Source organism: Biomphalaria glabrata, chromosome 5, assembly GCF_947242115.1.
Source record: "Biomphalaria glabrata chromosome 5, xgBioGlab47.1, whole genome shotgun sequence".
Classification (NCBI taxonomy): Eukaryota; Metazoa; Mollusca; class Gastropoda; family Planorbidae; genus Biomphalaria; species Biomphalaria glabrata.
In genome coordinates, this window is record NC_074715.1 from 19,172,562 (window position 1) to 19,196,138 (window position 23,577).

The 23,577-nt window shown below is 32.3% G+C and overlaps 3 protein-coding genes across 11 annotated transcripts in view; 1 reads left to right on the forward strand and 2 right to left on the reverse strand.

Moving 5' to 3' along the window:
- LOC106066848 (DNA repair and recombination protein RAD54-like) overlaps positions 1-16,258 on the forward strand; it is a 29,144-nt gene extending 12,886 nt beyond the window's left edge. For 3 of the 4 annotated variants that reach the window (XM_013225943.2, XM_056029324.1, XM_056029323.1), the window contains 20 exons: positions 2,040-2,129; positions 3,176-3,295; positions 4,643-4,703; positions 5,156-5,291; positions 5,391-5,460; positions 6,454-6,531; positions 7,927-7,974; positions 8,384-8,452; positions 8,584-8,677; positions 9,321-9,445; positions 9,874-10,024; positions 10,285-10,391; positions 11,320-11,392; positions 12,951-13,100; positions 13,270-13,380; positions 13,586-13,709; positions 13,855-13,933; positions 14,568-14,747; positions 14,896-15,059; positions 15,908-16,258. In XM_013225943.2, coding sequence (XP_013081397.2) covers positions 2,040-2,129; positions 3,176-3,295; positions 4,643-4,703; positions 5,156-5,291; positions 5,391-5,460; positions 6,454-6,531; positions 7,927-7,974; positions 8,384-8,452; positions 8,584-8,677; positions 9,321-9,445; positions 9,874-10,024; positions 10,285-10,391; positions 11,320-11,392; positions 12,951-13,100; positions 13,270-13,380; positions 13,586-13,709; positions 13,855-13,933; positions 14,568-14,747; positions 14,896-15,059; positions 15,908-16,109 — 2,232 coding nt within the window. In that variant the 3' untranslated portion in view covers positions 16,110-16,258. The remainder of the gene's footprint in view (positions 1-2,039; positions 2,130-3,175; positions 3,296-4,642; positions 4,704-5,155; positions 5,292-5,390; positions 5,461-6,453; positions 6,532-7,926; positions 7,975-8,383; positions 8,453-8,583; positions 8,678-9,320; positions 9,446-9,873; positions 10,025-10,284; positions 10,392-11,319; positions 11,393-12,950; positions 13,101-13,269; positions 13,381-13,585; positions 13,710-13,854; positions 13,934-14,567; positions 14,748-14,895; positions 15,060-15,907) is intronic. The other variant, XM_056029325.1, reaches the window with a different exon arrangement.
- Positions 16,259-16,316: 58 nt separating this feature from the next.
- Positions 16,317-18,665, reverse strand: LOC106067035 (dnaJ homolog subfamily B member 1-like). Its single transcript, XM_013226142.2, has one exon. The coding sequence runs from the start codon at positions 18,284-18,286 to the stop codon at positions 17,249-17,251; it is 1,038 nt and encodes a 345-aa protein (XP_013081596.1). The 5' UTR covers positions 18,287-18,665; the 3' UTR covers positions 16,317-17,248.
- A 2,211-nt stretch (positions 18,666-20,876) lies between these two features.
- Positions 20,877-23,577, reverse strand: part of LOC106067046 (WD repeat domain-containing protein 83-like) — a 48,022-nt gene continuing 45,321 nt past the window's right edge. For 4 of the 6 annotated variants that reach the window (XM_013226156.2, XM_056029328.1, XM_056029329.1 and 1 more), the window contains 2 exons: positions 23,401-23,515; positions 20,877-23,167 (listed from right to left, as the gene is read on the reverse strand). In XM_013226156.2, the coding sequence (XP_013081610.1) occupies positions 23,039-23,167; positions 23,401-23,515 (244 nt within the window). In that variant the 3' untranslated portion in view covers positions 20,877-23,038. The remainder of the gene's footprint in view (positions 23,168-23,400; positions 23,516-23,577) is intronic. The other 2 variants (XM_056029331.1, XM_056029330.1) reach the window with 2 other exon arrangements.

Below are 23,577 nucleotides of genomic sequence, written 5' to 3' on the forward strand. Positions count from 1 at the left end.
AATAATTCACACTCTTAGATTATTTTGACTCTACCTATATAGATTTAGATCTAGGAAAATCTAGATTCTAGAATCTAAACAAAAATCTATACTCAAAATGAAAATCTAGACCAGCTAATTAGTTACAATCTCTAGACTCTAGTTTATACTCTAACTTTGATTATCTAATATGGGCCCACATAGTGAGACTCATTCTCTCTACCCAGGAGTCAGGAGCTGACTTTTTGATCTGCCTCAGAAAAATACTGAATGACAAGACAAAATACCTGACTCTGAAGTCCTCAGTCTCAGAAGAGTGAAACTGCCATGCATCCACACAATCCCAATGCAGTATCAAATGGGGTAAAACAAGGTTGGGCTGGAACCCATGCTGTTCATTATACATAGAGTCTATATGTTCTCCACTATGCTGAGAGATGCATTGAGAGATAGTGACAGTAACAGAATACATACATTTAACTTATTCAACCTGAGGCAGCTCAAAGCAAATCAAAAACAAAATCAGCAACAATTGGGGACCTGTTATTTGCATACAAGTGTGCCCTTAATACCTGCTCCAAAACTGATCTGCAGAGCTTTGTCTGTAAATTTTCAAGAGCAGGTTCAGACTTCTGCATCACTATAAACACAAAAAAGAATGAAGTCTTTTACTTGCCAGCTCCAGGGAAAACTGGGATCTAAACAAAATAAATGGACAGGAAAAATAAATGCACTGAACAGTTTCATCTACCTTGGCAGCTCACTCTCTCAGAACAGAAACATCAATAATGAAATTGACTTGAGAATACCGAAGGCCAGACTGTCTAAAAAATGTGTGAAATAGACGAGGCATTACCACAAGCACTAATCTAAGGGTCTATCAGGTTGTTACCCTCCCCTATGCCTCAGAAAAATTGAGTTTACAGAATACATGCACAAAAACTGAACCAGTTTCACATGATCTGCCCCCAAAAATACTGTATGCAAAATGGCAAGACAAAATATCTGACTTTAAAGTCCCCAGAAGAGTTGAACTGCAAAGCATCCACACTATCCTGATGCAGTCTCAATTGCTATGGGCAGGTTACTTCTGCAGGATAGAAGACTCTCATATCCTTTAAAGACTCCTAAGTAATCTAAGAAAAGAACAGGCTGGACAAAGAAAATGCTTCAGGGGCACCCTCAAAGCATCTCTAAGCCCACAACATTGACTCGGCCACCTGAGAGAGGGAAGCATATGATAGAGCATCATTCTGCATCATGTAGCCACACAGTATAACTGGCTTAAAAGAAAAATCATGGCATCCGTCACCACGATATATATACATCAAGTAATGTGGGAAGAATCTCCACAAACAAATAATTTTATTAAATAAAAATCTAGTCTGGCTACGTAGATAGAAAGATCCATTTTCTTGTACATTTTTTAAATAAACCACTCCCAATTAAGGTAAATTCTAAAGGCTTAGTGGACTTATATTTGTCATAGTTTTTTTTAGCTATTACTTTAAAATGGGATTTTAGCTTGTCTGCTTGGGCTTCTTACTTTTTGGGTACTAGCTTTGACCTCATGGAGGGGTGGTGGCTGAGTGGTAGAGCGCTTGGCTTCCGAACCAGGGACTGAGGTTTGAATCCTGGTGAAGACTGGGATTTTTAATTTCGGGATCTTCGGGCGCCTCTGAGTCCACCCAGCTCTAATGGGTACCTGACAATAGTTAGAGAAAAGTAAAGGCGGTTGGTCGTTGTGCTGGCCACGTGACACCCTTGTTAACCCTAGGCCACAGAAACAGATGACCTTTACATCATCTGCCCTATAGACCACATGGTCTGAAACGGGAACTTTACTTTTTTTTTTGACCTCATGCAAAGTTTTAACATTCAACTAATAAGCAACTAATTTAACTATGTAATGTTATAAAATGCAGACATTAATTCAAAAAAGATGATTGCATATTAGTAGTAAAGAAAATAAGAAGACCAGCAAATTCTGCCATTCACTGATAGAATTTCACAATGTCTTGCTATGCCTCAGACTTATACAATTATTATCATTTTAACAGAGAAGAAGTCAAGCACCAAGCCAAAGGGGCCTAGATATTATAAAAAGGAACAGAGACTTGGAAGAAGATGAACATAAAAGAAAAAGTCAGGTATTTTATTTATTTTTTTTTTTTTAAATACAATTTAGGACAAATTGACAGATCCTATGAACAATTAGGATCCTCAAAAGGTCATAATTAGTCAAAAGAAAAAAAAACTTCCAATTTAGTTGAGACAAATATTGTTGGAACTTGTAGAAAAGCACTAAATTGTGATAAAATCAGCTTTATAAAAGGCTTCTCCTTATAATAAAGCTTGTATCGTTTTATTCAGTTACATTTTTTGGGGAAAGTTGAGCAACTTTTGTTGGTCTGACCACACTGCATTCTCGTTAACCTATACCCACAGAAACAGAAGTCCTTTTGCTTTAGGGAAACTTATTTGCACCTATCCCTTGAGCTAGATCTAATGCCCATTATGAGGTTAGGCTCATTTCATCACCACCTTCCAATCTGAGATATGATGAATTTCAATTATTATTGTTGATTTTAACATAAGATAGAAGGTCCACAAACCAATTTTTGAAAATGGTACTTACTCATAATTATGCCAGATTTTAAACATTTTTATCACCTGGACATTTACATAAAAAATCTCCACTTTTGAACCTTGCTAAAAGCATACACCTACACAATATGATTTCTTGAATGTATTAGCTGTGCTATTAGTTATTGAACATTTCAAAAGGGAGGTACAAAAAGCAAATATTTTGCATTTTTAGCAAAGTTGACAAAACTACAAGAAAGTAGAATGTCCTAAACCTAATAAAGTTAATAGAATGTCTGACTTACATTTGAAACAAATTCAGGAACTACACAAAAGTTGAATAAAAATTATTGGTTTACTTGAATAAATTGAATAAACTAAGAAGGTAAAAAAAAATGATCACTGCCATGTACAGCATCAATCAGCACTTCTACTTTTTAAACCCCCCACCCCACAAAATTGTGTACTTTGAATAAACTTCACCATAAAATGGTGAATTACATGTTCCAATCATATTAACAGCTTTTGATGACCTTTCCAGTTGTAATCATTTTATATCTTTATTCCTATTTTGATGGCTGCTTCTTGATTAAAAATAAATTCTTTATAGATCAAGCGACATAAAACTGAGTCACCTTTCAGCCCAAATGAGCATATGTCTCCCTACAGGCAACCGTTAACCCTCCTAAAGCCATATAACAGTAAGGAGGAAAACCTTTTATTAACACATGTGAGTACTGGTAACCACAGAAGCAATTCAAAAAAATTATTTATTAAAATTTTTTTTTTTACAGATTATTCTTTATGATTCATCTTATGTGCTTTGTTTGTAAATGTTCTACATGTTTCTTATGTTCCTGAACACAATTACATCCTAGCCCAAATCCACAAGATGAGAGAGAATGGCAGTGGGAAAGGTTCGAACCTGGAGCGCATACCACACAATTAGGCAGAAATTAGTGATCTCACTATTGTGACTGTTTAAAACAAAATAAGTCAAGTCCAATGTGTCAGTTTATCATGAGCTCTGCTGATCATGTGATACTAAGACAGCTTTTTTAAAAAATATATCAGTAACTATATTAAGAATCATCTATCTGTGACTTGTTACTTTCACATCTTTGCAGGAGAAAGGGATCAGACAGAATAGCAATTGATTAGGGAGGGGTGTTTGGTGAAGTGTATTTAGGAATTCAAATGAAAAGGCTATCATCATCATCTGTCCTTTGACTTTTGTCGTAGGGGTGCTGTGACAGTTTGTGTAACCAAATCCCTCCATTTTTCCTGGTCGGCAGCTTTTTTTTTGGATGACCCTTTCTTCATGCACTGTACCTTGAAGAATGACTTTTGATAATGAGTTATGTCTTACAATATGACATAACCAGCTCAGCTAGATGTAAAATAGAAAGTAATGGAATGTTCAATTGATATATATAAGTGTGTGTAGTGAAAAAGTTGGTATAGAAATTTTTATTTCATGCAAGTTGAAAATAAAATGTGACAACTTTTAAATTGTTGCTTGTTTTGAATGGAATCCTGGTACAAATGTATTAGTGCTTCAAACTTATCATTAAAGAATTAAATTCAAGCATAATTCATGTTTAATTTTTGTTACCAAGACTTCATTAAAAAACAACAAAACATTTTATCTGAATATATGTTTTGGAGCATAGACTAATTTCTTCTATCTAAAAACATTAAGAACATATAGAAGTCTTTATTCATTTTTGTTTGAAAATATGTGGTTTTTTGTTGAAGCACTTAACAAGCATTAGAAGCAAACTGAAGAATAATTAATTTCAAAATTATTTCATTATTTTAGGGGTATTTTTTAATATATGAACTGACAAAAAAATAGTATAGGATATTGTCTAACTGCATTGGTAATATACCAATATAGCTATATTTTAATGGCCATTAAATGATTTTTCATACTCTAATTATGAAAATATATTATATATATTATTACTATATTTACAAACATTAATCTTAATTAACTGTGATATTTGGAAGATTTAAGATTTTGCTACATTCTTAGATTATAAAATATTTTACTTTTCAATATTTCTTATTTAAGGAGGAGCTAATTAAGAAGATACTTTCTAAGCCATTCAAAGTGCCCTTGCCAAATTATCAAGGTTAGCCCAATTTAGTTTTCAACTTAGGTGTTTGTTTTTTTCATAAACACAATAAAATGGTATTTAGGGCAAAGAGTTGAACAAAACTGTTATAACCCTTTCATTTTGTAACTAAAAGAAAAAAATATGTGCTTTCAATTTTCTGTATACATGGTACCAGTAACTAACTGTCAACACTATTTTATTTTAATGCTGTACTTCAATTAAAATAAACAAAATAAAAAACCTTCTCCTACTTTGTTCACAAATTTAGAAAAATTTTAAATCGTTTTTCAAATGAACGTTATAAAAATACAGAAAATTGTGAGTATTTTTTCTACCGAAAAAACTTTGTCAACATCTTTAAAACAACATCACATACAACAACAAAAGAACTATTATTACTTGCATTTTTATATTCTTAAATGTAAGGAATTTCCTTGGTTGAATTTTAAACATCTACTTCTGTTTAGGTGGTGGTTTAAACAGGGCTTTGGGAGTGCGGAGACAAGGTGCTCGTCAACCACTTCATGACCCCTTTGAAGAAGGTGCACTGGTCCTATATTCCCCTCCAGAGTTATCTGCACATGAACAGATGAAAATGGACATGTAAGATTTACTTTAATAATTGTTTTATTGCTTAGAAGTATATCAAACAATAAGAAAGTTGTTGTTTTTAAATTGTGTGCACAAATTTTGCTTTTTCAGTGAAAAGTTACCTGTTCATGTTGTTGTTGATCCTATTTTGACCAAAGTGCTACGTCCTCATCAGAGAGAGGTATGATCATTTTTTGTTCATTTATTTCTTTAGTATGCATGAAAATGATCTCTTTTCTAACTAAATGTTTTGTGACTTAGCAAAAATCAACAAATTCATGTTTAAAAAAATATAAAAATGACCGCCTGTGAACAATAATTATTGTTAAACATTTGCATCAGCCTTTTATAATATTTAATAAAATACTAGATACAAAAAATTACATGTATAGGACCTTTTTATGATTATAAAACCAAACCTTAATTCATAAAGATTTATTGAACACGTCTGAATCAGTCAAGAAAACTTACTTTGTAATATCTGATTAACAGAAAGAGATCTGTGTAACTCATAGTGTAAAACACAATAATCTTCTTTTTTTAATGAATGTCCATAATATAAAACTGATAAAAATGATCAGAACAGTATGTTGAGAATGACCTACGAAATAAAGGTATTAATTTCTGGAAATTCTGTTGTATAACAGATTTAAGTAAAGGGTAAAGTACCCCTTTCAGACCTTGCAATCCATTGGGCAGTTGATGTAAAGGTCATCTGTTTCTATGACTGATGGTTAAAGAGGAGACCATGTGGCCAGCACCAACTGCCTTTACTTTCACCAACTAAATTCAGGTTCCCAAAAATTTAAATCCCATTCTTCACAGAGCTTCAAACCCTGGACCCTAGGTTCATAAGCCAAGCGCTTTACCACTCATCAACCACATAAATTACTTGCACCAATTTAAGTTGCTTTTAAATTAGTAAAAAAAAATTTAAAAAAAAAATTCATTCAAATGGTATTTTCAAAAATCTCTATTTGGCTGGGTTTGGTATTTTTTCTTGATAAACAAAATGAGATTAATTTAAATGTTGAGACATTAAAAAATATTATTATACAAATAATTTACTGTTTTAAGTGTATAGATATTAATATTAGAAAACAAACAAAAAAATTGAGTTTTAATTTTTGTGTTCTTATTGGTGGAGAATAATATCACTGTGTTTCTTTGTCAGGGAGTCAAGTTTATGTATGATTGTGTCACTGGTCAACAAATTGAAAATAATTATGGCTGTATTATGGCAGATGAAATGGTAAGTCAACAAGGCTTTTCATATGCACTCAAGCATGCGATTTAATTGTTGACCTTTTAGCTATTACACCTTGGCAGCAGTTATAAGATGATTATTAAATTATTTTTATTTTTATTCTTATTTTTTTAATACAGTGTCTTACTATTACAGTCTAGCTAGTAAATGCATGGTATTTGCAGTTGACTATTAGGGCAGTAGATAAATACATATGCTTATTCTTTTGGCCTCACCATAACAACCCTTCTATACTTACACACACACAAAAATAATTTTAAACAAGGTTACAAAAGACAGTTTGTGTGGAAACACAAACTCAAAATCGGCCTCCGAAGTAAAATGTTTTACATAATTCGGATAATCCTTCAGAGTTGAAGATAGTTTACTTCCTAGTCCAAACCTCCCGCAGGACGACGGGGGATGGGAGCAGGAAGGGTTTGAACCTTCGATCGTCGATAAATCCAAACGACAGTCCAGCGCACAAACCGCACGACCAGTGGTCCACCCAGGTAGGCTTAAATATTTTCAGAAAGAACATCCGAATGAAATTATATCAAAGACAAATGAGAGATAAAAATGGAGAAAGAAGGTTAACAGATCTTGTATAGTGCCCCAACCGTCCCGTAGATCAAAGGATACGTGAAAGTGAATGTAAAGTTAGATGTGAACCTGGCCTAACTAGTTTGTGGTCTATAGGGCAGATGATGTAAAGTTCATCTGTCGTTGTGGCCTACGGTTAACGAGGGTGTCATGTAGCCAGCACAACGACCAACCGCCTTTGCTTTTCCCCAACTAATGTCAGGTACCTATTAGAGCTGGGTAGACTCAGAAGTTGAAAATCCCAGTCTTCACCAGGATTCGAACCCGGGACCCTCGGTTCGAACTAAATAAGTTAATTTCTTTGAAAAGGCTCAATCTCATTTTCGAATTCTCAAAAAAAAAAAAAAAAAAAAAATTTCCGCTATATAGAAAAATGTTCACGAAAATGATGTTTATAAGATTACTATTCGTCTTAAATTAGTTATAACATATAATGCATACTAATTAGCTTTTTCTTATAAAAAACTGCTTGCATAATTGATTTTAAAAAATTAGAATTTTCGCTTTCAGGAAAAAAAAAAAGTAGCCGTTGCATCAGAACTTTGAATGGTCTAAAATATTGTGAAGTCGGATTTTCAATATCTCTTCTAGTTTACGAGATCTAAACGGGACAGATGGACAGACATTTCGCACAAAACTAATAGCGTCTTTTCCCCTTTCGGGGGCCGCTAAAAATTATATATTATTTAGTATATAAGTTTTTTTTATCACATAAGAAATTCTTATTGTATTGTTAAGGTTATTTATTTTGTATTTCTAGTAATGTTGTTTGTATACATGTGTAAAATCTCTTCACAGGGTCTTGGTAAAACACTTCAATGTGTAACTTTGATATGGACACTACTGGTAATTTAAGTAAAATTCTTTTCATTTTTTTGTTAAGGCTACGACCAAAAGTATCGTGAAGGGGTAGTTTGTTCTATGTTTACATAAAAAGTGTTTCTTCTGATAAATTTATGAAGAAAGTTTGTTTCACTTTCAATTTTTTTCCCCCTTGAAATGCTTCATGCTATAATTTTGAGAATGGGTCAATAAAGTAATATAACAATCAAGAGATTAACCAAATTGATATATTTATACTCCTCATATATAAGAGAAAATGAATAAATATGAATATTTTTGTGTCAATGATAACTTGATTTTATTTTTCATCTTTTTATTTTTGTTTTTACATTTTTTTTAATTTAATTTGGATTTTACCTCCTATTTTTTTACAATCTGGTTTTAATCAAATTTTTAAAATACATTTTTTCAGCGTCAAAGTCCTGAGTGTAGTCCCACTGTCACTAAAGTGATCATTGTGTGTCCAAGCAGTTTAGTCAAGGTAACTCTCCAACCATGGTTTCCAAGTATTCATAGCGATAGATATAAATGTGCAATTTGTTTTATTCCAGATTGATTGAGATTGTTCTACAAAATCTTTTTAAACTTAAACCTTTACATTTGTTTGTTTAGAATTGGTACAATGAGCTGGACAAATGGTTGGGAAAAAGAGTGCAAGCCTTAGCAATTGACACAGGGACAAAAAATGAAATAGACAAAAATTTAGGTATAAACAAATAATTTTATCACAACTAGTAGTATGATGTTTGTAATAATATGAATGAGTCATTTGTATTCATTAATACACATAAACATTCAACTTCAATATCACTTTAATAAAATGTAATTTATGTTCAACATAAATGTGTTCATCATTAGGAAAACTTATTCCATTATGAGTTATGGACCTTAGATCATGGGGTTTTTTTTTTTTTTAGTCTTTTGTTTATTTCAAAGTTGATGTGATGATATATTTAAGAATTTTTTTTATGCAAATAGTCATCATCAAATGAGCATGGCTTAGTGGTAAAGCACTTGGCTTCATGTACCAGGGGTCTCAAGTTTGAAAACCAGTTAAGACTGGGATTTTAAAACTTCAAGATTTTTAGGATGCCCTTGAGTCCTCCCAATTCTAATGTATACTGGACATTGTGGAAGTAAAGGTGATTGGTCATATCTACAGATGAGCTTTACATCATCTGCCCCTATAGATAACAGGGTCTGTAAGAGTTAAAGTTACCTTTGTCATCATCAGGACTGATTCTACTTGCATCCTTATTCTGCAAAATAAAGAGACATACAAAAATATCTAGACTCATTTTATTTCATACTGTTTTGTTTTTTTAATGTAATTGTTTTATTCTCTTCAGTTCACTTTATGCAGCAACACAACAGAAGGACACAGTTCCCTGTGCTTATCATATCTTATGAGACATTTCGACTGCATGCTGCTGTACTCCATAGAGGTGAAGTGGGTTTAGTCATCTGTGATGAGGTACGTAATGTAACTTCGATACATTTCATTGCTATATTTTGTTTAGCAGTTATAAACTCTGTGGATCATTTCAAAATATTTTATTTTCATCAGTATCATACTTCATTAGTCTTCATTACAGTTTTTGGTCTGGCCAATTAGTTCTGCTTTTGAATAAAAGACCTTTTCTTTGACTTAACTAATGGTGAATTTTTTTCACACGAACAAAAATACATACATATTTCTTAAATGCAGCTGGACAGATATTCCCTTTCAAATGTACTAGTCCTTTGTGTTGCTTCATTATTTTAAGATAAACAAAATAATTAAGAGGATACTACATTCAAAGTTGTACATGATCTTTAAAGTTCACTATAGGGTTTGTATTCTAGGTTGTTAAAATTCTATCATGTATTTTATAATACCTGTACTTAACATTATCTTTACAGGGTCACAGGTTAAAGAACTCAGAAAATCAAACTTACCAAGCTTTAACAAATCTCAATGCCAAACGAAGAATTCTTTTATCTGGAACACCTATACAGAATGATTTATTGGAATATTTCAGTCTTCTACATTTTGTCAACAAGGGCATATTAGGTTAGAATGAATGTGGAACATTAATGTGTTGCTGTTGTTGTTTTTTTTTTTTTAAATGATTGAAATGTATTAATCTTTATTTCTAAAGGAACTTCTGACACTTACAAATGAAAGTTAATAAATTTTATAGTAATTAGACAATGGTGATTTTTTTTAGATAAGCATATTTTGTATTTTTAAGTGGGTTAGATATGGTAAACTTTGAAATATTATTTACTTCATTCCTACATATGTCTGACTTTAATTTAAACAAATTGCAGGAACGGCACAAGAGTTTAAAAGAAGATTTGAGACACCCATTCTCAGAGGAAGAGATGCTGATGCAACAGATGAGGATCATAAAAAGGGGGAAGAAAAATTACAAGAGGTTGGTTTACAATAAATTTTGTATTAAAACTTCTTCAATATCAATTAAATTGTAAACTAGTTAGCTTTCTTTAAGATGTGATGTCCTTAGGCTGATTTTTAAAAATATGTGCTTAAATTCTTGAGCTCTTGCAAGGATTCTTATGCTCTACTCAGTAAATACAAACGGTGTAGAAATATGTTAGATTTCATTTAATTTATATCTGTTCACAAGTTTTTAAAGCATCTGTTAAATTATGCACTGATGGACCAGTGCCTGACACAAAACTGCAGCTACTTCTCTACTTGCGATCTATAGGGCAGATGATGTAAAGGTCATTTCTGTGGCCCACGTTAGAGAGGGTAGGTATTATTTGGCCCTGATTAACAAGCACACCTAATATTGACCATTGTGACTGAGTAACCACATTAAACTGAAAATATTTTCTTCCCAACTTTCATATACATCATTGTCTTTTCACTCATACCCTTGAGAACAAAATAGCCAATGAGTTAATGATAGGAACCACTACGTCTGCTGGTGCAGTCCCTTTCTATATTCTATTTTTAATAATGCATTTTTGTTTTTGTTTTAATCATGGGCTCTTGATCATCTTGCTGCTTCATGAGCTGCCTAAATAAGCTGTGCTAACTAGTGCTGGAAATGTACCTGTATTGCCTCTCTAGCTATTATGTTAGATGTTTGTCCATATAAAATTGAATTAGGCTTTTTGGCATAACTGGAAGGGTTTATATGACAAAAACATTAACAGTTATCAAATTGTTCTGCTGTTTCTAAAGGGTATCACAATTGATTGAAGCTACAAAAATAGTCAGTTTATTAAGAGATACAGCTTTAGGCTCAGAAATATATTTTTCTTTTACAACTATTTAACTGTCTAAAAATTGATCTTAAACATAATGCAAACTTCTATATTTCCCATGTCTAGTTGCTATCAATTGTTAACAAGTGCATTATTAGAAGAACTCAAGCTCTCCTGACCAAGTATTTACCTGTCAAAAGTAAGATTAGTAAAATTATTTACTGGTATTTAAAACTTTATGATGGGTGAATTCAGGCTTGTCATATGTAATATTAAATATCCCAGCCTCCACCTGCAATCTAAATCAGTCTTAGCATCTTTCTTGGCATTGGTGGAATGTGGTAGATGAGGAGTGAAGCATTTGGATGCTAGAGCAGATAGTCACATATTTAAATATGGTCTGAGTTGTAATTTCATAGCATCCTCTAAAATCCATTCAGCTTTAATGTGAACCTCATAACTGTGGCTACCAGTCACATAAAATTATGAACAGCAAAACTACAACTGCTAAATAGGAATTTTACTTTGTAGTTAACAGCTTTAGTATAATAATGTGATGAGTCATAGTTGCCAATTTTATCTGTTCTAATTAAGCTATCAGCTATTATCTTTCTAATAAATTTTGTAATACTCTATTCCTAGCAAACAGTACTTAAAAGGATTTTTTAAATATATAAATGTTCTGATTAACTGTGTTGTCCATAAATAATTTATATTAGAAGAATGAAATTATAGTCAACTTAGCAACAAAGCTTGAGGTCATACCCTTCGCAAGCCTGCATCCAACATAACAAGAGGCAAGCCTTAACCTGGAACCCTCAAGGAAAGAGGAAGAGGGGACGGCCCAGGAATACATGGGGCCTTGATCTGGAAGCAGATGTCAAGCAGATGGGCAAGACGTGAGGACATTTGGAGAGACTCGCCCAGAACCAAGATTCCTGGAAGAAGCTAGTTGGTGGCCTATCCCCCGAAGGGACCACAGGCAGAAATGAGATGATGAGCAACAAAGCTAATACCCAGTAGATTTTATTTTAATAGGATAAAGTTTAGTAGTAATAAAATATAAATGATTTGGATATTCTACAAAATGATTTACTCTCCACTACATTTTTTATGGCAGCCAGCATCTCTAATACATATATCCATGTAGCTTTCTAAAATGTCAAGCTAATTATTTTGGCCTCTGTCAATTCTATTTGTCTCCTCTCTATACAATTATCTCATTGATTTTTGTTTTGTGTTATTATATCTACTGGAGAAATTGGCTGACATCATGGTGCTAGTCATATTACACACAGGATTTTTCAAAATGCTACACTTTTGTTGTATAATAACTTGTTATCAATAATTGGCCTCTGGAATCTTCTAGTAAAAGCAGGGAGATAATGAAGTAGGTCATGGGCCAAAGCAAACAAACAAAAAAACATTTAGAAGACTTTTTTTTTATCTTTTGAAACTACAATAAAATAAGTTTCCTTATTTTTTTTTTACTGAATTTAAACCATTCAGGGGAAAAAATGAGATTCTTTTTTTTTTCTTAAAAAAGATTAAATTTTGAAAGGTAAAATATGTAAGTTACTAAAGCGTTTGTTAAAGACAATTTTCAGAGGTGTTGTAAGTCATATATATACAATTAAACTTGTTTACATTGTTTTTTTTAAATTTCTTTATTAACAATATTTTAAGAATATTCTTCATCAAAGTACAATTTTGGCAATGCTATTAAAATAGTGTACTGGTATTCTGTTTGTTTTCAGTTGAGCATGTAATCTGCTGTAAATTGGGCTCTTTGCAACAGACACTCTACAAGAAGTTTGTCTCCTCCAAAATTGCTGAGAACTTGGTGTCAGGGAAAGATTCTGTCAGCAGTTTGTCAGCCATAACACAGTTGAAGAAACTTTGCAATCGTAGGTTTCTATGAATATTTCTTTATTATTACTAGTATTTTAGTAATCCTTAATTTACATTGGTTTCAATTAATATTAGTCGCCAAAGATTTAAAAAAAATTATTCCTTTGGAAATTTCATGGTTTCATAAAAGAAATATGTTAACAAATATTTTTTTTTCAATCTCAGATCCTGATCTAGTTTATGATAAATGCTTAGAAGGAAAAGATGGATTTGAGGATACACTTGGTTATTTCCCCTCAAACTACTCTACCAAATCTGTGAATCCTGAATTGTCTGGTATGTAGTCATAAATACCATAGTGGTAATCTATTTTTTTTTAAATGTGTCTTGAACTGTGCACAACTACCTATGTGCTTAATATTTATATGGTTTAAATTTTCTTTTAAGACAGGGACTTAAGATTGACAGCATTTTAAAATCTTTTTTTTTTTCTATAGAAATTATTGGCATCATGAACATTTTTTACTTGATTGCTCTACAGGAAAAGTTGTGATTTTAGATACATTGCTGGCTTTGATCAAATCTACAACAAATGACAAAGTCATTTTGGTGTCAAACTATACACAGACACTAGATCTTTTTGAAAAGTTGTGTCAGCAAAGAGGGTAAGTTTTTGATTGTTGGATATTTTACAGAATTACCATTTCAGTTTAAACAAAATTATAGCTATTATACTTCTAATGAGATGATATTTATAAAGTATTAAATTACAAAACTGTAGATGTATTTAATGAAATCTTGATGTTCTAGCTATGGAAATGTACGGCTTGATGGATCCATGACAATTAAGAAACGTGCTAAAGTAGTGGACAGATTTAATGACCCAACAGTAAGTTGTATGATTTGATGAAATGTTTGAGCATCTCTCATCTTTATAAACCTAAACTTCATCAATCTCAAACAACCTTTTACATCAAATTGATGCTTCCATTGTTGATGCTTCATGACTTTTTTTTTTCTTCCCAAAATGTATTTATAATTTAATCTTCAATTGTTTACTACTTACCCAGTTATTTTCTCTCTCAGTGTTGTTACCAAGTAGAATGTGCTTAAAGTGGGTTGCTTGAATTTCATTTTTTTTTTTAGCATGTTTTTTTTCTGATGGTAGTGACTTAAGCTCAGGATTTTCATTTCATGTTTTTATATAATTCTTGCTGGCAATTGATAAATTTCATGTTTTCATTTTTAAATTCGTAGTCCAGAAAATAAAATAATCTTTAGTTTTATAAAAAAAAACTAATTAAAAGAATATATGTATTTCCTTTTAATTTTATTACCTAATTTCACAATGTATTGAATTTTAAAAACAACATATTAGTGCACAACAAAGAGCAAAGTAAATAATTCCATCAGAACAAGGAATTATGATAGAGTTAAACTTCTTGTTCTATTTGTTACTTTAAAAAAAAAAAAAAGCGGTGACACTTTAATTTGTGTTTAATGTTTTGTTTTACTATGTTTAGAGCCCAGAATTTATCTTCATGCTGAGCAGCAAGGCTGGTGGTTGTGGCTTAAACCTAATTGGTGCCAACCGATTAGTCATGTTTGATCCAGATTGGAACCCAGCCAATGATGAACAGGCTATGGCTAGGTGTTGGAGAGATGGGCAAAAAAAACAATGCTACATTTACAGGCTGATAGCAGTAGGCATCATTTGTACCTTTTAATCATGCATGCAATTCTTTTAATATTTTTTTTTCAATCAAGTTGTAATTATAATTTTGTGTAAAGACTTTAATATAATATTTCTCAACCATTGCTAAATCTTATTATTTTAATTTTTTGTTTCAGACTGGAACCATTGAGGAGAAAATATTTCAACGTCAAGCCCACAAGAAAGCACTGAGCAGTTGTGTAGTTGACAATGAGCAGGATGTTGAAAGACATTTCAGTCTAGGAGAGCTGAGGGAACTATTTACTCTAAATGAGAACACTATTAGTGATACACATGATAAGTATGTTTGTTCTTATTACATTCTTGAGCACTGGTGAGACTGAATGTAATCTGGATGGGTTGAATGTAATCTGGATGTGTATGAGAGTTAAAGAAAATTTCCTTTCTGTATATATTCCCAAGGTTTGAAACAGTAGGCATGTTTGTGGATATAATTTTTTAATTTTGTTGTACAACATGGGGAGTTTTGTGAATTGTTTTCTGTGAGTGTATCAGTTTTTATATAATATTAGACTTTTTCTTTCCTGGATAGCTAAGGTTTTGTAGATTCATTTAGTAGTATTGTTGGATGTTAATTAGTGTATATTATTGATCTCCAGTGAAGTCCAGGTAACATTTCAGCAGTGTAAAAATACTGACTAGTTATACAAATGTTTGTGGATATAATTTTTTAAGTTTATCCTACGACAAGGGGAGTTTTGTGAATTGTTCTGTGATTGGAAGAGGACAGATATTTTCTTCTGTTCTATCAGTTTTTTTAACTCTTTCTCTCCATAATTATTTTTCCATGTTGCGACGGATTTCTTCATTTTACTCAGTACTACTTCCCTACCTTATTATGATTAAGCTTCAATAGCGTTGTCCATTGTTATCAGAAAATGTTTTATCTGGTATATGATTAAAGGGGAATGCATGCTCTATGCTCTTTTTATATAACACAAAAAAGTTTTAAAAAATTAATATTTTATTTAATGAGGTCAAATCTGGTATCGTCATTTAGGAGAGAAAGAATTAATACAAATTCAACAAAACGTAAATAGTGGATATTTTAGTTTGAAATTCTTAAAAAGCTATTGCATTGCATAAAAATTGCTATTTGCACATGTAATGGCTAAAAATTAATTGCAGGTTCAAGTGTCGAAGGTGTGTCAACAACATACAAGTCAAACCACCACCAGATGACAGTGATTGTACGTGTGACCTGTCTCAGTGGAATCACTCTGCAGATAAAAAAGGACTTAATGACATTATTCTGAAAAGTGCATGGGAATCTTCTGTGACATTTGTTTTCCACCACAAGTCTCATGATGAACAAAGGAAGACTGTTTGAAATTTTATGTAATTCTATACAATAGTAGTATTTCTCTTGTACATATATTAAATATTTCTTGTACCAGTATTTAAAAAAAAGAAAAGTTTTTTTTTTTTTTTGTCACCTTTGACTGGAAATATTTTCAGCTAAGATTTAACATAAATATCACTTCACATATCATTCATACTAACAATAAAACAAACTCAATGCATCAACAAAACCAAGTAAAATGCTATAATTTTATTCATCAATGTTTTAAGAACACTGGAAGAAAGATCTATAAACAAACTTGATTTCAATTTTAAAAAATAGTCTAAATTTAAAATGACTTAAAACTGACAAAATTGTGAAGATCATTGTCAAACAAACATTTTAAAGTCATGCCTTAAAGCTAAAAAAAAAAAAGAAATAATACATTTTAGAGATATTAACTAGACTAGTAGTATTGGCTCACAAAAAAAAAAAAAATTTCATTTTGTGCCATTAAATCTATAACTTTGAATTAAGGGAAATATTTAGTAACAAGTAAATTAATATATATATATACAACAATTTTTAGTTAATGATGTTTAACTGATAAGTTTATCATTATTTTATGGCATGGAAAAAAAAATGAAAGACAAAGGACAATCAGTTTTTGCTCGATTCCTTATCACCTTTACCAGTGGTTAAAGTCTAATTATACAGATTTTAATAGGAAAGGAGAGAAAAAACAAAGCAAAAACTCTGGAGCTTAATTTTATATATATATTGCATACACTCAAGTGGATCCACATTCAACCATTCATTTCTATTTACAAATGAGCTACTATAATTCAACTAAGACTAGGACACACAATATGTTCAGAGATTTAGGTTATGTTAAACCTGTATCTGATCTAAGTCTCACAAGCCTAAATGATAAATTAATTGTGCTTTACTTTTAAACTTTTCAACTAAAATCTACAAGTATGAATTTCAGGTTGCACAATAATTAAACATTTCAAACTTACTAAAGAATTCTGGATTTAAACTATTCAATAGAGATACAGATTATTTATATAAATAGCGCCTAAGATGTTTTGCAAATAAATACAAGTATTTGGTTACATAATGTACTCACATTCTTAGGAAAATATGTACAATATCATACAGAATTCAGCTAATATCTCTGAACACTACGATTGAGGCATACAGTCTCTTAAGATCTCCTTGGTTGCTTGTGGTATACTGTTAGGGAAGACAACATTGAATTCAACTATGAGATCTCCTCGTTGGGATGGCGACTTCGGTATCGGAAGTCCTTCACCCTGAATTCTCTTGACAGAGTTGGGCTTTATCACTTCATTCAGTGCAAGAGGAATTTTCCTAGCACTACCCAATGTTGGTACCTGTATTGTTGTACCACACAGAGCGTCTCTGAGAGAAATACGAGCCTTATAGCGAATGTCACTTCCATCTCTGGTAAACACTGGGTGTGGTTTGTCTTTGATGACGAAGACAACATCTGCTGCCACATTATGTGGTGTCTGATCACCTTCTTTGGGGAAGGTGATTTTGGTACCAGCTTTCCACCCAGGTTTAACGTCTATGGTTAAAATTTTGTCTTCAGATCTAGTAGTGCGGCCATCAGGGTTCAAAACTTTGCGAGTGATTTTAAGTTTTTTCGTGGTTCCTGATAGCACTTCTTCTAAAGACACTTGGAGCTCTCGTACAACTGCAGGATCTTGGTGTTTTCGTCTTCTCTGTTGACCCATTTGAGCAAAGGGGTCATCAACATCCATATCATCGTCCATTCGGCCACCTGTTTGAAACTGAAAGAAAGGTGACCTGCCGCCCATACTACCCATACCTGGGCCTCCTGAACTGAAGAAGCTTTCAAATGGGTTTTCGTTGCCGAAAAACATTCTAAATGTTTCATGAGGATCGCCGTGGAAAGTGTATGTGAAGTTTCCACTTCTGCCTCCACCGCCGTTCGAACCGCCTCCCATTCCTCCTTTCAGTCCGTCTTCACCATACTTATCAAATATTTCTTTCTTCTGTGGATCACTGAGAACATCGTAGGCTTCTGCGATCTCTTTGAATTTCTCTTCAGCACCAGGAGACTTGTTTTTGTCTGGATGATATTTCAGTGCCATTTTACGATACGCTTTTTTAATTTCATCATCAGATGCACCTTTCGCAATACCAAGAATTTTATAATAATCCTTTGCCATTGTCAATGTTCACTTTTGAATTTGCAACACAATAACAAATGGTTAAGTTACAATGTACACTTCCAACGATAGTACACGTTCAATTGCGTTTCAAGACTAACGACTTTTCTCTTACCCAGATGTTTTATAGTCTTGGCAAACTTGACCGTGAAATAACACGAAGAATGGCGAATATAGTCGACTACACCCGAACATTCGAGAACATTACTCACTTCCGCTACGACAAATTAAAGTTTCTACGTTGTCTTACCTATTTTATAATTACATTTGCTTTGTCGAACAGGTCTCTATGCGATCATTAACTAGATATCTTCAAACTTACTGTATTTTGTTGGTGGTTTTATAATTTAATTGCAAATATTCAATTTTCTTGTTAGATCTTTTTTTTTTTAAATAAACAAACCAAAAGCCTCCGCAAAGTATGGCTAAAAATAGCCATAACTAAATATAGATCTGACCCACTTAATGCTTATTGGTTGTGTATTTTTTTTTTTTCCATGGTAAAAATCCAGGTTTCTGAGTTGCTAGCAAAGCTTAGGCTGACATCTAGATCTAGAACTTTCATCTTATAGCGCAATAAGATATAGGCTAGGGTGGTTGTTTTTTTCAAGACCTAGATCTATTATTTTGCCCCCTCGTTTTTTTTTTTTAAAGTTGCTTCATTTATTTTTTTAAACTTTGTAACTATATATATAGAATTATTATAGATCTAAATCTATATACATATTATATTGTCTGTATGCTATTAACAGAACACTTAATTGGCACATTCTGAGTATTTAGTTGAGCACTTATATCTAGCTTTTTTTTAAAAAAAAGATATTAATTTATGTGGTGGCCTACTAGTTCATGGAACACCTATTCAAGCCTCGCGGAACACTGACGATTCGGATAGGGTTCTGTGGATCTTAGTCTGGGAAGCACTACTCCACTAGTCTATATATCTAGCTACTACATAGATCTAGAAAATTACCTATAAAATAATAGAATCTAGCCTTAGACAACTTATTAGGCCTATGACTACCTAGATAAGATCTGTTAATTAGTAGCCTAAACCAGAAATAGTTTCCAGGTTAACATCTATGTCGATCTACGCAAACATTTGGATTAATTAAGATACTTCAAGTGTATTACACTTTTAACGATCTAAATTAGTGTTGTCGTTACTAAAGATAATTTAGCCATTTAAAAAATAAATAGTAAGATAGCTGTGTACATTATAGCCAAGGCTACCTGCTGTGCTGTGACCTAGTCATGAACATAGACATAGCGTAGAAGGCTGGACCACGCGATTAATCGAGAAGGGCTAAAAATATACGTAATAAAAGTGGGTCATTGCGAACTTAGAAACCTGTTTATTGTAAGGGCGAAAAGTTGAAGCAATATATATTGGAGAAACTAAGCTACAATTGATTATTATAGGCTTACGTAGGACTATATATTTTTGTGCAATTTTCAATTTATACATTTTGCGCTAAAATACCTTAGACCTACATTTGGTTTCTAAATTTTAAATAATTATATTATTTAAAAAAGGTCAATAAATTAAAAAAAAAAAGATTCTGTTCTAAAGCTAATCGAGGTGGATGCCACAATGAATGTTATACGGACTCTTCAATGCCAAGATTTGGATTCCCAAGTCATCTCAAAATGTATGCCTACATATGTTGTTATCATCTGAAATTACGAAATATGGTTTAGTCAACGTTAAGTTTTAAAATCTCTTTTAAAAAATCTCATTTGATTGAGGTTTCATTCCAGATATTAAAAGTGGAGTCTTGCATGAATTGGTTTAAAAGTTTACACTAATGAAATTAAACACTGATTCCCGTTTGAGGCTGGTGATTGTCTAAAGATTGCAAATGCATTTTATTTTTCTAGAGGGTGTATATTAGTCCTATTTCAACGCTTATTTGAAACGCCCACATCCTAACAAAAAAGAAAATATGTTGATATAAGGAAGTCCAAGGGCGAACTACCGTTGCAGCCTTAAAATATGCTCCACTGGGAGTCATAGGTCTGGGCTGCATAAATCACTCCTGGGTGGCTGTAGTTTGTCCACCCTTGGTTTAATTTGTGGACTTGGAATGAGGTTATAGCTTAGCCTTTTGAGTAGTATAATCCACCCTTGGTTTAATTTGTGGACTTGGAATGAGGTTATAGCTTAGCCTTTTGAGTAGTATAATCATGTAAGCACAACAGGATGATGAGGCAAAGCAATAAGGGCTGAGAAAGGTCTTCAAAATCTGATTAATTATGGCATGTATGTAGTTTATTTTCAAATATCCGTTTTTCTTAGAGACTGCTCAGACATTTATTTTTACTCTAGCAGCTTAGTGGTTTTTTTTTAAACAATAAACATTTTTTTAAAAAAAGCTTACATGAAGATGTTTACCATATATATAAAAAAAAAAAGAGAAAAAAAAAAACAAATGCATTAAGTTTTAAAAGTACAAATTATTAGCTTTTTTTAATCTTGTTGTAAAAAAAATTCCATTATGTTCTGAAATCGTAGTCATCAAAAAATATGTTCTTTTTTTAAAGTAAAGACATATATTTGCTATGAATTAAAGTTAAAGTATTTAGAAAAGACTTTACCAAGAAAATTTATTAACAAAATAACATGTAATTTTATGCAAATATTAATCAATACAGCATATCTTCTTTCAAGCAAGTTAATATTTAGTTATAATACTTATTAATATTCTTTCACATAAATCTATCACAAAAGGTTAAAGTCAGCAAAATATATTTTCTAACATACAAAATCTTTCATTCTCATATGGCAACATCCAAAAATATTTACAATTTTCCATGTTAAATTCTTATCTTCAATTATGGTCACATATAAGACAAATATTCATATTTATATATATACATATATATGGTTACAGTGATGATTATTAATGGTAAAATATCTATTGGACTACAAACATCAAACCAAATAATTTGTATAGTTTCATATAAAATATACAGCACTTCATCAAACTAGCATTAACATGGATAACTGGACCACATACTGTAAGCTAGATTTCTGACCTTGACACTGAAGTAGCTATGTCCCCTTTAACCAAAGGATATGCACATTAATTTAACTCATTCATTACATAACAATCACACATACCAAGATTGCATTTAGAAAAGAAACCTTTGTAGTATTAACTTTTTTCCAATTAAAAACTGTTCAATTCAGATAGGTAGCTTTCAGTAGCATAAGAGCTATAATATAATAATACTATTTGACCGTTGGTGTAGCATACACCGCTTTTTGCAGGGCCGGCCTTAGGGCACTACAATCTATGTGACCACAGTGGGCCCGCACTTTCAAAGGACCCACACTAATTCTAGGTGTATAAATTATTAAATTAAACCATTTTATAACTTCTAACAGATTTCCCGCAGCCTCCTGTCAATTTACCAGGAGCTCCTGGAAATCTCCTGAAATTGCAAAATATATGAAAAAGTCCTGGAAATATTGGGAAATTATTAAAATATTTTGAAAACACATACAAATGTCCTAAAATATATAGACAAAAATTGTCATTTTGGGGTGTCATTCAATGGAAAACACCAATCCTACGCGCGATAAAAAAAAAACAGCATTAAGCAATACCCGTAATTGTGGAATCTGGTGAAAGTCGCTTCCCGCGCCTCAAACTAATGAAGAATTACTTGAGGTCAACAATTTTCGTAGATAGATTGAAACATTTGGTAATTCTTGCTATTGAGCGTGATCTATGTAGGAAATAAAACTTTTATGATATACTGTATGACTTCGCTACACGCAAGGTTCTTAAACTAGCTCTGTACATAGTAAAGAATGAATAAAATGCAAAGACGAATTTATTTTCTAATAAGAACTCTTTAAATTTCACTTATTATCTGTATCCCTAACCAAACTTGACCCTGGTAAGACTGTTTCGCATAGGGCCCCAAAATGGTTGAGTCCGGCCCTACTACTTAGTAACAGGTGAATACAGAGTAGATTACTTGTTCTCCTCCCCCCTTCTTTTTTTCACTGCTAAAACTATGTGGGGTAGAAAGAAAAAAAAAAGAGTGATCTTTCCATGACTTTTTGGTCACAACGGTTAAGTCCGGCCCTGCTATTTTGTGATGGGTGAATACTACTTGTTATCCCCCACCCCCCCTCTTTTTTTTTTTTTTCGTAGGGTAACTCTAGTCCGTCCAACTTGCAGAAATAAAAGAGTAATCTTTCCTTCACTACTTGTCCAAACTCTTGAGCCACGAAGAGAATTATATATATAGATGTGGTGACAGTGAATTTTACAACAATTTTTTATTTGGTCTGCCAGCAATGACATTTTTTCTCACACCACTAGCCTGAAATCAAATTTCAGGCTTAAAATTGACACTATTAGGAGCAAATGTACAATCTTTCATTAAGTAAGTTTACTGTTAATAAGGGTGTCATTTGGCAAGCACAACGACCAATCACCTTTACTTTTCCCCAACTAATATCAGGTAACCTTTAGAGTTGGGTGGACTCAGAGGCACCCTAATGATCCTGAAAGTAAAACTTCCAGTCTTCTCCAGGATTCGGAAACCAAGTGAACCGCTCAGCCACAGCGCCTCTACTTATCCCTTGCAACAATAATTTTTTTAAGCTTTTTGGCTGTAAAACAAATTTCAGACAGAATGAAAACATAGCAGTTGTCTTGAGTCTTTTTTTTATTTTTTTAAATCTTTTCAATGAACTATTGAGATTTCACTTTGAATTATATACCTAGTCCACTAGTGGTTACTCTCCCAAACAAAAACCTTGTCAGCACAAGCAGTTAGTAGCAATGGTTCAGATGGGTGGAATGAAAGAGAGTGAATCGTTCTGCTAGTTTCATGGTCCAGTGTGTCTACAAGTTTGGCCTGTTAAATTAATATTCAGTATTTGAAATGTAATAAAGCAGATGATTTCATTAAATAATCATTACACTTGATTAAATTGTTCACCATTAAGTATAATTAAAAAAGTGAATCAAATACAATTAAAATTGAGAATTTCATCAAAGACTCATTTAAATGACAGATACTGGTACAACTATTTAGAGCCTTTTTGTTTGTGTATCAATCAATTTAACAATTCTTGCATCACAACTCACCTCTACCAAATCCCAAATAAAAACTTTGCCATCTTCTGAGCCACTCAAAACCTGAGTATCTTGATGATTCAAACAGCAGTCAATTTTGTAGCTGACATTTTTGTGACCTTGATATCTACAAACAAAACATTTTCAATTAATCATGAATCTTTAGGACATAGTCATTTGTTACTTTGA

Coding starts and splice junctions, on each gene's coding strand:
- LOC106067035 (XM_013226142.2), bottom strand. CDS start 18,286: ATGGCAAAGGATTATTATAAAATTCTTGGTATTGCGAAAGGTGCATCT.